The 18074-nt window shown below is 34.0% G+C and overlaps 3 protein-coding genes across 5 annotated transcripts; 1 reads left to right on the top strand and 2 right to left on the bottom strand.

Annotated features, from left to right (window-relative positions):
• Positions 1-16: 16 nt before the first annotated feature.
• On the bottom strand, positions 17-10718 carry LOC120264608 (phospholipid-transporting ATPase 1-like). 2 transcript variants are annotated; one of them, XM_039272427.1, is made up of 10 exons: positions 10440-10718; positions 10210-10353; positions 8268-10122; positions 6533-6860; positions 5553-6423; positions 5224-5347; positions 3983-4202; positions 2183-2641; positions 1808-2104; positions 17-598 (listed from the first exon to the last, which is right to left on the bottom strand). In XM_039272427.1, the coding sequence occupies exons 3-9, from the start codon at positions 9658-9660 to the stop codon at positions 1903-1905; spliced, it is 3597 nt and encodes a 1198-aa protein (XP_039128361.1). In that variant the 5' UTR covers positions 9661-10122; positions 10210-10353; positions 10440-10718; the 3' UTR covers positions 17-598; positions 1808-1902. The 2 variants fall into 2 exon arrangements, with proteins under 2 accessions (XP_039128361.1, XP_039128360.1); XM_039272426.1 differs by having other exon boundaries at positions 17-552.
• A 3171-nt stretch (positions 10719-13889) lies between these two features.
• On the bottom strand, positions 13890-16174 carry LOC120265590. 2 transcript variants are annotated; one of them, XM_039273532.1, is made up of 3 exons: positions 15766-16174; positions 15589-15670; positions 13890-14191 (listed from the first exon to the last, which is right to left on the bottom strand). In XM_039273532.1, the coding sequence occupies exons 1-3, from the start codon at positions 16159-16161 to the stop codon at positions 14184-14186; spliced, it is 486 nt and encodes a 161-aa protein (XP_039129466.1). In that variant the 5' UTR covers positions 16162-16174; the 3' UTR covers positions 13890-14183. The 2 variants fall into 2 exon arrangements, with proteins under 2 accessions (XP_039129466.1, XP_039129465.1); XM_039273531.1 differs by having other exon boundaries at positions 15593-15670.
• An 865-nt stretch (positions 16175-17039) lies between these two features.
• Positions 17040-17614, top strand: LOC120265933. The gene has a single exon (XM_039273886.1). It carries the CDS (start codon positions 17105-17107, stop codon positions 17468-17470), a length of 366 nt encoding a protein of 121 aa, XP_039129820.1. The 5' UTR covers positions 17040-17104; the 3' UTR covers positions 17471-17614.
• The last annotated feature ends 460 nt before the right edge of the window (positions 17615-18074 follow it).

Raw genomic sequence — 18074 nt, 5'->3', positions numbered from 1 at the left:
TACAGTACACTAGTTCAACTTAAGGCATCATATTTACACCAATTTTATTGAATTACTGAACACATGGGTTTGCAAGTGTAGTTCATGTAGAAAAAGACCATGACTTGGAGAGCTTAGAAAGGAACAGGCTCAGAAAAAAAACAACACGCGTGTAGGACTTGAACACCATTTTCCGCCATTGAACTTTGAGGTACATTGATTGCCTCAAAGGTTTACACTAGAAAGGAAAAAAGAATACGGAAAAAAAGAACGAAAACAGACCGTGTATATTTTTCACAACTATGTACTCTTATCTTTAGCCGTCCTAGTTCCAAACGCTTCCAAACTGCTTCGGGTCATTCCAAACCAAATGCAGGGTATATCCTCTTTTCTTTGGATCAACACACCGTGTATCGTCACCATATCTCACAACACAAGCCCCCGCAACTATTGCTACGCCGAGTAACCCTTAATCTCTTAAGCTTCAAGCTAACTCACTTCCTCCATGGATCTCGTATCTCGCACTTTTGCTACCAATCAGCACACCACGATGCATAAATCTGGGTGAATCTTCTGAAATTTGAGAAACAAAGTCATTACTGGAACTAATGTAGAGTTCCTGTAACCAGTTAACATCACAGGAGATCAGAAGAAAAGAATAGCTTAGAAGTACCTCCGACACAAGTAAAACAGCAAGAGAACATGAATGATTCATATACAGGTGAGAACAGGCTTACGTAATTGGTAGAGGGCAGCTTTTAGAATTTTAAAACTTAATTTCGTAATTTGATAAAATCCAGTTCAACAGACACACTTTCCTGATACTCATAAATAACATTAGATTTCTTCAATATTTGATTATAATGAACATTATTCACAATTTATTGAACATATTGCAAACACCATGGCCTAATATTACTTGATTTTGTTCAGATAGAACATTCAATGTATCAGCCGTGGTTGAAAGTTGATGAGCAAACACTACAGTCATAGCTGTTGTCCAGGATGCTGCAAGACGACCGCTAATAATGAGCATAAAACAGTGTTATGTACTTCTGTTTGAATTAGTCAGCCTATAATAGCCACAAATTTTGGAAGTTCTTCAAAGATTTTAACAACAAAGGTGGTGGTGAACATGAAATTGATGCAACCTTCAATATTATCTTTCAAGATGATTTTTTTGAAAAATTAATCATTTCATCCAAAAATCCAGGTTGAAATGAAACTATTGAGAGGCTTTAATAAATGGGAGACAAATTGGGATATTGCATCAACTTAGAAGTTGTCCTTCATGCACAAAAAATGTCCATTGGATGTCTGATCACAGCATTGAAGGATGCCTTGTTATGCACAATTACAGTCAATTGACAGAAAATCATTTTGTCTTCAACAATCTAAGAATGTCTGCCTGCTATACCTAACTTCACATTAGCTTTTCCTTGTGCCCTCCCTGGAACTCCACTTCCTATGCCAACCACACAATTTCAAGTAGCTACTTAATGTGGAGTCACAGATTAGTGCATTACTAGAAATTCCTACTTCATGGAATAATGGAGGCACAAATGACAAATCTAAGAATACAAAAAATCAATTACTGATAATCCAATACAACTGTTTGTTGCAAGAACATTGAAAGTGCATTGGAACCAGCAGGTGAAGCAAAAAGTTGAAGGTAAGATCATTGAAAGAACATAATGCAAACAGACAAAAGAAAAAAATGCAGATTGCACAATAATGAGAAATTCATACAGTAAGTGTGATACGTCATGCATGTTTTTTGGTAAAGCAACAGCATAATGAAATAAAAGAAATAAAATATCATACTTACCGAAGTATTGGTAATAATGAGATCCATGGGGAAGCTATACAATGTGTCAGGGACTCAACATTTAAATTGAACCTTTCATTATTGTTGCAAACTTGTTAGCATGAGTCTTGATCAGATCTTGTGCTGAGAGGGTTAGCAGGTTTTCTGAAAATTTCTGCTTCTCTAGCTATTTGAATATCAGAAGGCCGAAAAACCTGCTGGAAAACTTTGTAAAGAAAGCGGGGAAGCAATGCAATAACAATTATGAGTACAATTGTAAGCCAGTACGTCCTTGAAGTAACCAAATGGTATATTGTCCTGCCAAAATATCTAATGTTACAATGCAGCCAAAAATAAAACATATGCAATAGCTAACAAAATAAACAGCATTCTTACCAGTAATTGGGAAAAACAGGTATGGAATCAATTACAACCATTAACAGGTATGTAATGATAATGGACCCCCACAGTGCAATGTGAGTTACAAATACCCAGCGCTGGATGTCCATTGCTAAGTGAACTGTCACCAGCATGACTACAGCAATCGTCCATAAACTTCCCAAACTCCATATGTCAATTGAAGTGTTGCTATAGGTGATAACAGGAACATAGAAAAGAACAAGACTCTGCCACAAAGTATCAAGCATCATGATCCAGAATAGCGTTAAATTGTAGCTCTCTTGTCTGTGTCCGGCTCCATAAAGTTTGGGATACTGGAGAAGAGTTTTATCACTCAAATCCTTATCCAGAACACCAACCACTATTGTCGGTACAGATGTATAAATAACAGAATAGAGTACACTACTCCAATCTGTTAAAGCAGAAGTTGTGGAAAATGCAGTACATAAAACATACCTGCATTAAGAGGTGGTAAGAAAATAAGAAGTCTAAATCAGAATGCACCCTAAACTATAAAATAAAATGTTTCCATAAGAACATGTATCTCAATCTTCTCTAAAAGACTTGGTGTTAGGAGTTTGATAAATGCTACTAAGCAGTTGAAAGAACACGAGGCTATATCTAGCGTTTAAGCTTTAAATAAAATAATAAATACGTGTAAAGTGGACAATTTTGAGTTATAAAGCAGCTCCTCTTGCTTTCTTTTTCATTTTCCAGTTCAAATACACAGAGAATTTGTTTTCAATCAGTTGAAAGGAAACCGAGCCACATGCCATATATATATATATATATAGACATTTATATAGCCATCAAATAAGAAGTTTAGCATCTCAGATATAAATGTATTGTCTAATGACCTGTGTGATGCATATGATGATAGAAAAAAAATTATCATGGCTAAATTCAGTGTAGCACAATGCACTAGATTTGCATGTAAGCAGTTGAAAGAACACGAGGCTATATCTAGCGTTTAAGCTTTAAATGAAATAATAAATACGTGTAAAGTGGACAATTTTGAGTTATAAAGCAGCTCCTCTTGCTTTCTTTTTCATTTTCCAGTTCAAATACACAGAGAATTTGTTTTCAATCAGTTGAAAGGAAACCGAGCCACATGCCATATATATATATATATATATATATATATATATATATAGACATTTATATAGCCATCAAATAAGAAGTTTAGCATCTCAGATATAAATGTATTGTCTAATGACCTGTGTGATGCATATGATGATAGAAAAAAAATTATCATGGCTAAATTCAGTGTAGCACAATGCACTAGATTTGCATGTATGACAAGAAAAGGCTCAAGGGAGCAGCACCAAGTAACAACTCATTAATTCTCTAATAAAAGAAGCTAGTGAAAATTCTGAGAGATGCACTGAAAATTTAAAGATCAAATGAGTTAAAGAGTACCTTGATGCAGATTAACCCAGAAAAGATTTACAACAATAACTTGTCCTAAAAAAATGAATTATCAATATATATGCATTTTCCACGGATAAATCACTACTTTTGATTTCAGACCATATTTTGTTTGTTTATCTGATAGTTTTTGTAGATGATTCTAAAAATACTCATCGCCAATGTTCTATAATATCTTGTGTCTGAAACATTATATCTAAATCACAAGGAAGTACATCTAGGTGGCTAGTGATCTCACTTCCTACGTACTTTTTTAGATCCAGGAACATGAAGCAAAATTACAATAACAGCAAAGCTGATTATTAAATAAACTGAGAATCCTAGTAAACAAAGAATCCACAGAAATGATGACAAAATGAATAGGCCTACCAGAACAACATTAGCACAAAAACAGCATTTCGATAGAAGTTGTACAGAACCAAATGGCCAACGCGCTGGTAATTCCAGTGTCCATGCACAAGGAGCAATCTTTTCAGGAAACGAAACTGCCCCATAGCAAAATCTGATGCCATCACTGCTTGACGGCCTTCTTGACCACATATTCCAACACCTACATGTGCCATCTGGATCATTGAAACATCATTTGCCCCTGCAGAAGATGTTAGGAGATTAAAGCAAGTTGCAAATCTCTCACTGTTATTCACCAAAATCTACAACTGGAATAAAAACTGTAACAGTAAAGGAATGACATTAGAAGCAGTAAAAGTTCTGCTTTTTTTCCCTTAGAGCAAGACAAGGGACAGACAAGAAAAGAAAGGTTCTACTCGCTAGAAAAGTTAGAAGTTCTTCAGGGTGCTCAAAACTCAAAAGTACAAAAGCATGCAAATTTCTCCTCAAGCACATCGTGCTCATATCTTTTAATTCTCTTCAATACAAATAAATAAATATGGAAAACCATAATTAAGTCACTCAAAAGAAATGTCAGTTAATGCATTTTTATAGCATTACAAAATTTAAATCTTCTTCTAATTATTGTGATTAACAGTAGACATTGACTCGGGAGAGGCTCCCACCTTGTCAATAGAATTTGGTTATGATTCTATTCAGCTTAGTTTCAACATGGGTATTTGTAAAATATAGCATTCAAGACCTGGATACAAGGATTTCTATACCCACCCGGCCACCCCACAAAAGAAAAAGAAGAACGCAGAAAAAGAAGAATAACTAACCTTCAAAGATTCATAAAATCCAAATAACATAACCTAAAGAAAAATATGTTAAATATTGGAACCCTTTTCTCATATCCCAGTTTTGGATAAGCGCATACTGAAAAAAGAACTAAGATTCAAAGATTCATAAAATCCAAATAATATAAGCTAAGAAAAAATTTGTTAAATATTGAAGACCCTATTCTCAATATCCTAATTTTGGATAAGCAAATACAAATATCCCTATTACAAACTCTTCACCCACATCATAATTTCTTAACTTAACAACGTATCTTCCAACGTGATTCAACTTAGTATTTGTGCTTTTAATCAATCACCAAAAACCTGGGAAAAGTTTTCTTTGAAGATCAGCAACTTAGATAATATTGCAACCATAACACTCTAAGATTTATACTCTGAGGATTATCAGTCCAGCAAGAAATAAATGTCTGAGTAGCATACCATCACCAATGGCTAAAGTCATATCATTTGTCCTGCTTTTGATTAAATCAACTATTCCAGCTTTTTGAAGAGGAGCAACGCGGCAGCAAAGCACAACATGACATGATACTGCCAAATCAAAAAGCTGCAAAAGGGAAGAAAGGAATGGTGGTGAAATCAGTTCAAGATTATCAAACATGATAAAAGTACAAATACCTATCAATTCAGATGGGAAAACTGAAGTCTGGTTAAACTGAAGAAAATTTTCATATGCTCAAAAGAAAACATAAAGATCTCAACACAGACCCTCCTTTTTATTAGATCTTAATTAAGCGAAAAAGGATTCTCACCTCTGGTTCAAGATCTTTCTCTAAAATGTAAACAAGACTATTTCCATCAATTATAAGTGCTAGTGGATTTGTTGTCTCCACAACGTTATCAGGAAGGTTTTCAGGCATTTCACAGTTGATTCCACCGTTTGTGAAAGCTTCGGATTGATTATTAGCTGTCAACATGTTTGAATTCTTTTTGTCCCCACAACCATCAACAATATTATCATTCGACTTCTTTTTCTTCAAGGCCTTATTAGCCGTATTACCACAGCTGGCAAATTTTATTCCGTATTTGGCCTTAGCGTCAGCCAGAAGCCTCCTACATTCATCCTCTGAAGTACCATTTATAATAATCTGCTGCATATTCTTTGTCAGGAGTTTGCATGAGAGGCCTATTGAAATTGCAGTCTCTTGCTTGTCTCCAGTTAGAACCCAAACCTTTATTCCTGCTTGTCTAAGGGATTCAATGGCCTCAGGCACCCCCTCTTGCAACTTGTCTTCAATCCCAGTAGCTCCAAGAAGATTTAAATTGCACTCTATGAGAGCAGCTGCATGACGGAGTTTTGCTGACCTATCAGTCAATGAAGTGCTGGCGTCTTCATACTTTTCTTGCCATTCCTCAAATTCTAGGCCATTAAGATCCCGTGAAGCAACAACAAGAGTGCGCAAGCCTTGTGATGAATAACCATTCAGATGATTTTCTGTTTCTCGTCTAATTTGGGCATGCATGGCCCCTAGATTTCCATGGGCATCCACCGAGTTTAAAATGGTTAGCATTGAACTATCAGCACCCTTCACAAGAACCTTCACAGAATTGTTTGGAAATCTGATCACAACAGACATTCTCTTTCGCACACTATCAAATTCATGGAGACCCAATACATCCAACCTAAATTCGGAAACGTAAAAAAAAAAAAAAGAATCAGCAAAAAATAACACAAGGATAGAAAGCTTACAACAAAAATAAATTAAATCTAAAAAAAAGGGGTTTTTCCTACTTCAATTTCTCTCCAAGGACATCAATGACAATGTGCCCAGATGTCCGCTCAAGGAGAGTATAACCATGAGCAGAAGCTGCAGCAACTAAAGCTTGTTCATCAGGAGATTCACCCTGATAGTCAATTGTTTCCACCTCATCATGCACATTGTCACCAGAACAATTACTGGTAGCCATAGGAATGACTGTGTTACAGGCTGCCAAAGCAAGGAAAAAATCATGAGCTGCCAATCGCTCCTCTCCAACCAAGTCTCTTTCTAATACTTCCATGAGTTCAAGGTCGACATTGATTTCTGATTTCAGTTTCCATCTCCGGTCTCCTGCTACTCCTATGTAATAAAACAAACAAATTAATAGATTTGAAATACATAATGCAAACAAATAAATTTGACAGTTGAATGATTTGCTATTGTATGAAATTGACAAAAACATCATATTTCTGTAAAAATTTTGATCCAATTTCAAATATAAGTTGTTTTGAGAAATATCTTTTGCTAGTGATTTTCATGTCATGAAGTTTTGAGTCATCAATTATAACAAAAATTATGAAGTTTCACCTAACTAGAAAACAAAAAGCACATCATTCCAACATAAATTCAGGTTATTAAAATAGATGCAGAATTTATGTTTTGATGCACTAGATAAAACAGAAGAAACATTGTGTTAAGTTCTATTTGAACAATAGCATTAATACCCTGAACGGAAACAACTAAGATAGCCTAAATTGTAGGTATTACAACTGGTAGATGTAAATCAAACATATTATCCGGACCCAATTTAACCCAAAAGCTTAAGTCAAAAGGATGGAAAAACACATATTTATATATTCAACTATTTTCCAAATTAACTAAAATGGGACTATTAGTTACTCTAACACACTCCTTTGATACATGCTAATCTATTTTAACTAGACACATTGCAAACAGAGCTTTGACATTATGTGAGATACAAACCAAACATATTATATGGTCTGATTTAACCCAAAAGCTTAAGGTGATAGGATGACAAACCCAAGCTTATATATATTTAAATCCATGTTTTACATATTAACCAACATGGAACTATTAGCTACTCTAACAACAATAAATTCACACAAGAAGCATGTCCGCCTTTACACTCCCACATGTTGCTTTTCAACTTAGAAATGCTTGTACCAAACTATCACATTATGACTTTATCTATACAAGCATGAGAACTTTTTCGCCTTGTTGTATCCATTAACATCGTGCTACTCCTATGTTTACCAGTTGTTTTTAGAAAAGAACATGTTTGTGACTTGAATGAAGGGTCATATAAAATGACCTTCATCTTGAATGAAGGAATTTTTTTTATCTAAAATACTTATAAATCAAAGTTCACAACTTGTCATCCTGAAACAACTAATTTTCCAGGAAATAATACAAGAGTTGAACATATAATGCTAGACCCTTCTGGATATAACTCACAGCTGATGACAAAAAACATAATCAGATAAAAAATCATACAGCATCAAATTTCAAGAATATAAACCAAGTGCAAAGTAGGCATCTGAAATTCACAGGAATTAATCACTCAACTGTCAAAATTTTATGGTCATCTTACCTGTAAAATGTGATGTGCATAGATGCAAATTAAGTGCAACATGATAATCATGTTGTCAAGTATAAATTCAGACATAATAAACAGAGATTATAGAGACAAGGTAATAACAAAACAATATGATGGTGGACAACTATCAGAAGACTTAATAGCCAAACCTGCAGAGCTTGCTTTCTTCATGGAAGTGGAACTTCCATAATCTTTCCCATACACACTTGCCCTCCTAAACTCCATCTTATTCTCTGTCAGTGTACCTGTCTTATCTGAAAATACAAAACGTATCTGACCCAAATCCTCATTAATATTCAATGATCTGCACTGAAACCTTGAGTCTGAGCTACTGTCATACATCTGTCTATCCTCAATCATAAAGTATGACTGTCCCAACCGAACAAGCTCCATTGTAATGTACAAGGATATGGGTATCATTATCTGAAACACAATAATAGAGCTCAAAAATGAGAAAAATATCTCCATGGCAATACCATAGTACTTGTATGCTTTTCCGTTATCGCGACCATTTGTAAAGTATCTCTTACGGTAGTAAGGAAGAGTATCAAGCCTAGCTTTGTGATCTCTAAGCCATACTCCCATTCCTACAGCCACGACTGCACACATACAAAGCAGAAAGATTGAAAGCCACATAGTTTCCCTGTTCATAAACTTTTCAAGTTTGCTCCTTTTGGAGGGTGAGACTGCACTATTCAACATTGCTTTTGTTTCCTGACCAGCATAAACCACAACCCCAACAACCCAATCAGTATTCTTAATCTGGCAGCCACGCAATACAATGTTAGACTGTCCAAGCGGAATCTTCATTTCATTATATTCCATATTGGCTGTGAACTCATAAACATTTCTATTGGGCTGCTCACATCTAATCAATCCTGAAAATGAACCCCCTTCAGAAAGCATCGATGTTGTTTCTTGCCTTGCGTATCTGGTCTTTAAATTTGACTCACCATCTAAGTTCATTGTCTGAATATATGCTATTCCGTTAGGATCACTGGTCCCCAACAAAACTATATCACAAGGAATACTTTCGTCCGCATGTATTTTCACTACCTCCCCAACACAGATCTTCTTCCACTTCTTTGATCGAAACTCACCTGATAGCAGAACTTTCGCCTCTCGGTTGTTCTCATTCCGATCAGATCTGTGCCTCCGCCAATCTTCATAACCATCCTTAATAGCAGTCACAAAAAGCACAAAAAGGAGGGGGAAAAGAGAGACTGTTCTCCCAAAAACCGCAAGTGGGGGAAGCTGATTCAGAGCAGCAATGACCAAGAAATACACATATGCCACCCGATGAAATTGAATGAACAAATTCTTGGGCAGAAATGTGATGACAGTATATTTACTGGTCCTAATCTCATTTCCAGTGAACTCATACTTATCATTTGATTTTTTTGGATCATTGATGTATACCAATCTGGGAGGATCTCCATCAACCGAGAATGGCTCATCAAACTGCATGCTCTTGGGTCGGGCTCGCTGTGATTTGTTGAATTTTTCCGGTACCACAGATGATTCAAATCTCTGCAGTTCCATGGCACCCAAAATGCAAGCTCTTCTCTTTATTATGGTAGCATTCAGAAACTACCAAAACAACTACCACCCTGCCAATTAGAATAGCTTCGAGATCGTACCCTTAACCTGTACAGCAAGGCCCTGTCTTTGCAACTTTGTTCACAAAATTATGACGATAGCAAACAAATGCAGGTGAAATATAGGAAGAACCAGACAGGAATAGGCCAAATGAGGCGCTGACGATAAAAAGACTCAGCAATGTCAAGATGGAGCCAACAGAATGTGCACCAACATCACAGACTATCATCCGACAAATGCATTCGAGGTTGGGGAAAACACATAGCACTGCTCCCAAGCATGCAATCAAAATTTAAAATCCTACCCTCCAATCTGATTTTCAAATTCGGATTTTTCTGAACAATTTCCCATCAAACAGAAACCAGCCCTTTAATTACCCGCGTAACAACCGATCCTTTCGCGAAACTAACCAGAAGATTCCAAATTTCAATCACCAAACTCTCAAATATTCCAGAATTTATAAAAAAATAAAATAAAATAAAATAAAATAACCTTCAACCGAAGACGGCAAACCCCACTCAAAAACCCAAGACCGGATCACCAGATCCGATCAACAATTCCACCGATTTCCAGACTTCAAACACCTCTTTTCTTGAATTCCCCTAATTCAAGAAAAAATCAGGCGTCCATGAAACCCTACAAAATCAAACCCCCAAAACCATCAAACAAAATATAAAAACAAGCATCAACAATCCCTAAAACAACAGCAAGAATGCAGCTACCTCCAAGAAATCAAAACCCAAGAATCAAACAGCGTGTGATCCAACTGGAACAGCGCCGGATCTGGTGATCTGCGCCCAAGATCGAGTCACCAACCTCCAATAACCCTGAGATCAAAGCAACGAGCCAAGGGCGAGGAGAAGAAGGGGGACGAACTCTCTCTTCGATTCTCCCCTCTTCTCCTGCGACGAGGCGAGCAGAGGAGAGAGTTGAAGGCCGACGAGAAGGACGAGGACTCTGGATGGACGAGCGCGATTCTCTCTTTCTCTCTCTCTCTCTCTCTCTCTAAAATGTAGAGAGAGAAGGGGGTCTTATGTAGTTCTTGATTTGTTATGACAAGAATGCCCTTCACTTTTTTCTATATTTACTGAAAATGCCCTTGAGTTATATTTTTGGCAGACGTGTCAGGTTGGCCCCACTTAACTTGTGACACGTGGAACATTTTTATTGGTTGGATCTTGGATGTCTTAATTAAGCGTGCTTGTTTCTTTTTCTTTGCTTTGTAAATGAATGCATAATTATACCGGAACATTAGTTTGGCATTGTCGGCAATACCAAATGCTTATGGCTCTCTTCTTTTTTTTTCTTTTTTTTTCTTTTTCACCTAAGTATTTTTTTTTATTTTTTTATTTATTTTTAAGGTTCTCATTCTCTAACTCATAATTATTTATGATAATTTTTTAATTAACAATAAAACTCTTTTATGATAACTCAAAAATATCATAAATTACTTTGAAAAAAATAATAAAAACCGACAATTTTTTAATTAATTGACATCATAACTCCTTATATATAGTGTTTGTATTTTTACTAAAAAATGAATTCCAACTCAGCTCTGGCAGGGATGAAAGCACATGTGTGCAGGCTTGAGATAGCTTGTCTATATTTCATCTAAAAAAAACTAATTAAACTAATTAAAATAGGATTGGTTTCTTTTAGATTCTTTGAAACTAATTTCAGTTTCTTTTTAATTGTTAATAACTAAAGTATCAACTCTCGTTATAAATAACATTAATTTTTATTTATTAAAGTTAGTTTTATTAAAAAAAAATTGCGAGAGAGATATTTTAAAAAAATCTTGTTTTTCACGTAGATGTATTTATTTAGAAGAAAAAAATAGGAAAAAATTAATGGTCTCTTAGTCTATTGTCCTCGAATCTCTTGCACAAGATGTTTATTTAAAAAAAAATTAAAATCAAATTTCAAAATCACACAAATCGAGCGCAGTGTTCTATGTGTCTCTAACTTAGAGGCACTTGTCTTTAATTTGTAAAAAAAAATTAAAAAAAAAAATGAGTAGAAGTAAGAAAAATTTGGGGAAAAAATAATAAAAACATATCTACTTTAATTGTATTAATATGCTGCCTCAATTCTCTCATCCTCATTTGGAAGACTTCAATCCAGTTAATCTTGATTAAGTTAGTTTATTTAACTTAGTCATGCCAAAACTTAACTTAATTTGTCGTTTTCTTAGCTTTTTGCTCTTCGGTCAAAAAAAAAAAAGAGAAGAATGTGTATTCCAAATTAGAAAAACAAATAACTGAATAAATTATTGATTTTAAAATAGAAAAATCATAAACCAGCATTTTTATATCTATAACTTGGGCTACCATATTAGACATAATGGTAAAAAGTAAAAACAAATATAAAAATAAAGGAAGTTATCAGATTTAAATATAAGAATAATGCCAAAGCTCAAATTTTAATAATCAATAATACCTTTAATTCATGTAATCACAAAAAGATTATTTACAAAATAAAAAGAAAATATCAAACGCTTTTCATTATTTTTATGTGGAGCATAATATCCTATTTAAATAGCAGTGGTACGTTTGAAAATTTTCCAGACACATAGGGGTATTTTTGTAATTAATGAACTGCCACATGTTCTACCTCCATAAAATGGCAAACATACCCAAAAAAGGGTAGATCTAATCATCCAATAACTAAGGGTTGGTGGTGGCAAAATCCGTAAATAATGTGGCAGTGGGAGGGCATTCATTAAAGTCAGGGGGCAATAAATTCTAGGAGTGTGATTTCTGAAAGATGGGGACATGAAGAGAAATATAAGCTTTTATTTTTTTAAAAAAATAATTATAAAGAGTTCATGAGTAATAGGGATGGCAATGGGGCAGGTGGAGGTGGGACACGCCTTTACCATTCCCGCCCCGTCACCTTTTTTTCTCATAAACCAGCCACCCAACCCTATTCGGACTAACTCATAGGTATGAATATATACATATAAAAACAAACTCATAAGAAATTTATTGAAAATTTTAAAAAAAAATTCATTTAATCTTATACTATATAATATTTATAATAAGTTAAATTGATAGCTAGGGAGGCGGGGCATGGAAAAACTAAACCCGCCCCGTCTCGCCCAAAGCCACCTCATTTTTGGCGGATCGGGTCAAAAACCACGAGTCAGTTTTCGGGTTTTGCCATCCCCACTGAGTAAGCATATAAAATTAAATAGAGTTAAATGAGTAGGGTTTTAATTTATTTTTTTGTATTAATTTGAATAGATTTAATTAATTTTAAAAAAAATGAATGAATGATAGTATCATCATATAATAAAAGAGATTTATCATAAAAACCATGCAGAAAATTAAGATTTTATCTAATCAATTAATCTTTATTTTACTTCCCAAAAAAAAAATTTAAATGGGATATTTACAAATTTTATTTCAAATAAGATTTTGTTTTCCCTTTTTGCTTTATTATTATAGATATAAACTTAAGTTTTAAAGAAATAAACTTCTGATTTAATAATAGTTATTGTTGTTATTTTTTTCCTAAATAATAATTATTGTTCTTGTTGTTATATTATTATTATTAGTATTAGTATTAGAATTATTGTTAGGGTAAACATCAACTACATATCTACCCAGAGTTATTGTTTTTAAGTATATTTGATGATAGTCATTAGATCAATATCTAATGGTTATGAATTACTTATACAAAAAATTGTGCTGATTTAATATCTAAATCCAATGGTACCGTAGAATGTCTTTAAATTTGAAATATAGGGTGCCCTACGTCCATTGGTACTATAGGACGTCCTTTAGATTTGAAATCTATTAATGCCCCTAAATGATGTGCCCCTCCCCTCTTAATGTTGTTGTTATTATTATTATTATTATTATTACTTACTTACTTACTTATTTACTTACTTTGTTTGCTGGGATATCAATTTTGTAAAATGCATTACATTATTAAAAAAAAAAGAATTAATATACATATTCAAATTTCAAAACTTTAAAATATTCATTACATACAATACAGAAGCATGAAATATACAATATTAGATGCCATGTATCAACTCAAATTTATATATTTAATGAAAAACAAACATTAAAAATTTATTCAGATACAAAAAAAAACATGAACTTTTTCTCAAAAGATATTCTGTTGCAGTGAACAGAAGTATTGACAATGAACTTGCATGCAAATTAGCACCAAATAATCTTCATTTGAATTTTCATAGATCCTGTCAATGTGATCACACATGCAAATGAGACTAAATTTGCTTACCAAGTTTTTGTAGGGATCACAAGCTATACACTCCTCAAAGAAAAAAGAGAAAAAGAATGCCTGGAATGTGATTTTGAGGAAATCTCTTATACTAATACGACGAAAAAGAAGTAATAAAACAATGGAGGTAATAGGAAGACTGAATCTAGTTTATCTTTCCTGATTCACCAGATGAACAGAGCTCCTGTAACTTGTTATCTTCATCCTCGAATTCAATTGCCTAAAATAGGAGGGCAAACATGTTAGATGTATATCTATTCAACATCGTCGATGTTTGAGTTGGATTGAGATAAAATTAATGAAAAGAGAAGAAGGGAAGAAGGGCATAAAACACAGTCAATTAATAAATTTCCATGCTGTTAGACAATAATTTACCAAAAGACAATGAACGAATTCAACTACATCATTGGAATTAAATATAACATATGTAATTCACAGTTGATTGCAATTCAGTCAAGAGTAAATCACATTTATGTTTAATAAAATAGGGGGGCAAACATGTTAGATGTATAACTATGCAACATCGTCGATGTTTGAGTTTGATTGAGATAAAATTAATGAAAAGAGAAGAAGAGAAGGGCATGAAACACAGTGAATTAATAAATATCCATGTTGTTAGGCAATAATTTATCAAGAGACAATGAATGAATTCAACTACATCATTCGAATTAAACATAACATATGTAATTCACAGTTGATTGCAATTCAGACAAGAGTAGATCACATTTTTGTTTGCTCAGTCTGACAAGTTATCACGCTTAAATTACAACTAGCGAAAACTTGTGAAAATGCTGGATTTGCTGATAAAACGAACCAATATTAACTTTTCTTTTTCTATATATGCCTTTCTGTCAACTTTTTCATTGTCACTAATTTGATCATCAAGGTAATCAAGGTAAAATTTGATCACAAGTTAAAAACAATTAGCAATTTGGCCATCTAAGAAATCTGATGACATAAACCAATCTTAACTTTTTCACATATATGCCTTCTGTCAAGTTTTTCATTGTCACTAAATTTGGTCATCAAAGAGATCAGATTAATATTTAATCCAACTTGATAACAATCAGTCATTTGGTCATCAACCATAGTTAACACAAACAGTAATTTGTTCATCTACAAGAACAGGTGAAAATTCAACCACAGCTCAATAATAAATAGTAATTTGCTCATCTAAAAAATCCAAGTGAAAAATTTCAACATAGCTAACACATAGTGCCAATTTGGCATGTAAGAGATCAAGTGAAAATTCAGTAATATGATAATCTAAGAGATCAAATGAAAAAAATCAATCAATACTTAACAAAAATTTTGATTTGTTCATCTAAGTGACCAAGTAAAATAATTAAACAAATAAATTCAAACAAGAGCATAACAAAAAATAGCAATTTGTCCATCTAATATATCCAAAAAAAAAAACTTTAAACTCAAATGGTTTCCATACTAAACAAGACATAAATCACTGAAACAAAAATTCTCCACCTTGCAAGTCATTAATCCAATGCACATCTTTGACATTAATCAATAAAGATCACAACAACAGAACAAATGCTTGCATTAATTACCAAAAAAGGAGCACATTTATGACCCTAATATCAGAGAAGATCCAAACCCTACCTACCTGCAATGCACTACCAGCATCCTTGTTCCTCCTCTCTTCCTCCCTTTCTCTCAAAGACCTAATTGGAGATGATGATCCCTGAAATCCCCAAAACCAACACCCAAATCATCAAATTTCCCCAATCTCGCATCAATCAAAGGGAAAAAGAGAAAAAAATTTGAGATGTTTCTCACCGAAAGAAGCCCCAGATCACTGATCCCAATGAGACGCAGAAGCTCCAACTCCAACCTCCTCTGCTCTTCTCCTCTCATCACCAAATCTCTCATCCCGTTCTCAAGAACCAAATCCCGCTCTCCAAGCATCCTCTCAGTTCTCTCCCTTTCCAATCGGATCCTATCTCTTCTCCTCCGCGCAACCCCGAGCTCCTCCGCCAGCGACGCATCCAGCCGGCCAGAGAACGCCGGGTGGTTCTCCTTGCCTGCATCGCCATCGATCTGCTTCGAGATCTGGATCGACGACATCTTCTCCGTAGGCAAATGATTCGCCGGAGAGCTGAGAGGCTGTAGGGGTCTCCGGCGAGGTCTCAGAGTTCCGGTCGCCGGAGAATCCATTCCTCCAGAGAGGGACATAGAGAAAGAGAAAGGGGGGAAATAGTTTTGAATTGAAGGGACGGTGGCAACGGTTAGTTTATATGGACCGTGAGATGTGCATTTGAGATTCGGAACAGACAGGGATTCGAAAAAAGTCTGGGTTCTGATCATGAAAGTGCAGTGCCATGTCGTTGATTATCATGAGGTTTTTCTTGTCTTTTTTTCTTTTTTCTTTTTCTGATATTTATTTATTTATTTCCGCGCTAGTTTTGTTTGTTACTATTTTGGCGGGTTCTGATTCAAACTGTGCCAATGATATGATATGATAATATGATATCATATGATATCATATCCTCGTAATAATAATAATAAAAGAAAATTTATTCAATAAAAATAATAAGACTTAATGGTTAAGAAAATGGGTTTATGATGTCATTCCTGTTTTTTAAAAAAGTAGAATTAAAAATTTCTGAAAATTATTTTTTAATAAAATCAGGGTTCGGTGGCAAGTGGCAACTGATTGACTCTTAATTTTTAATTTTTTTTTTTTTATTTACAAAAGTGATAAATATAAAAAAAAAATACTAATTACAATGATTTAAATAATTATTTAAAAATAAACTTTTTTATTATGTAATCTTAAAAGACAGAATGAGAAGTATTAGTGCAATGGAATTGAGAAACTCAAACTGGTCTCTCAACTCGAGACATATCAATTGCACTGCATGCGGATTTCTTAAAAAAAATTATGTTTTTTAATATCTAAAACCGGAAAATTAAATAGATAAAAAAAAATTTATCTATACCTGTGACGTGGCATTAACCACACGTGTTCACAACTATTACAAACACGTGGCAAACAATAAATAAATAAAAACCAGTGAAACAAACATTCTCATCTACATTTCCTTCTCATTTTTGAGTTTCTCTTGATCATGGAACCATCTCTTCTTCTTTTCAATCACTCCAAAGGGCTTGTCCCATGATGCCCATCCAATGGCACAGATTAGATCTTAAAGCTTCTTCGATGATGTCAACTCAACGGCCCAGATTAGATATCAAGCCCATCATTAACATCAAGCTTGATGATTATACTAGTAAGCGGATTCGGGTAGTTGCCCAAGCGGATCCAGATCCGAGAAGAGAAGCGGATTCGGGTGAAGAGGAAGAAAGGATTGAAGAGAAGGAAGAGGAGCTGGAGAGCTTGGAGGGGGAGGCCATGGAGGGACATGATGATGGGCGTGAACCGTCGGATTATGATCGGAGGGCTCATATCTTCGATGAGAGCGCCAAAGTCTTTGAGGCTCTTCGCCGCCGTAGTTTCCACCCGGATAAAGACGATGACTGACGATAGTTCCGGTGACACGTGATAATCACGTGATGACTAGTGAAAAATGCAAAATTATTAATAATAATGGTAATAAATAAATAACCTTTGTGTACCAGTCAGTACATTTGAATGCAGTGTTTAAAAGTATTACGTAATTTTGATTTTAAGGGATAGTGTTTGTCTTTTATTTTCCTATAATGATATTTTTAAATATTATGTTTATTCAAAAAAAAATTATGTACTTTTTTAATTTATTAAATAAATTAATTTTAAAGAATATATTTGAATATGAAAACACAAATTTTAAAATTACAAATCATCTTTTTACAACCCATAGAACATGCATCTCGGATGAACCCGAAACATGAATACGCCCAGAAAGGACAACTGCATATGGGTTTGTAAAAGATGATTTCGTAATTTTTAAAATTTGTGTTTTCATATTCAAATATATTCTTTAAAATTAATTTATTTAATAAATTAAAAAGTACATAATTAAATAAAAATTTGGGTTAAATAATCAAAGAGAAAAGATAATTTGTTAATTATAAAAACAAATAAAGGGATTTAAATTAAAAACACATTTATATATTTTTAAAAAAATTTATTTAAAAAGTTTAAT

This window comes from Dioscorea cayenensis, chromosome 7 (assembly GCF_009730915.1).
Source record: "Dioscorea cayenensis subsp. rotundata cultivar TDr96_F1 chromosome 7, TDr96_F1_v2_PseudoChromosome.rev07_lg8_w22 25.fasta, whole genome shotgun sequence".
Lineage (NCBI taxonomy): Eukaryota > Viridiplantae > Streptophyta > Magnoliopsida > Dioscoreales > Dioscoreaceae > Dioscorea > Dioscorea cayenensis.
This window is presented reverse-complemented; position numbering and strand designations above follow the sequence as displayed.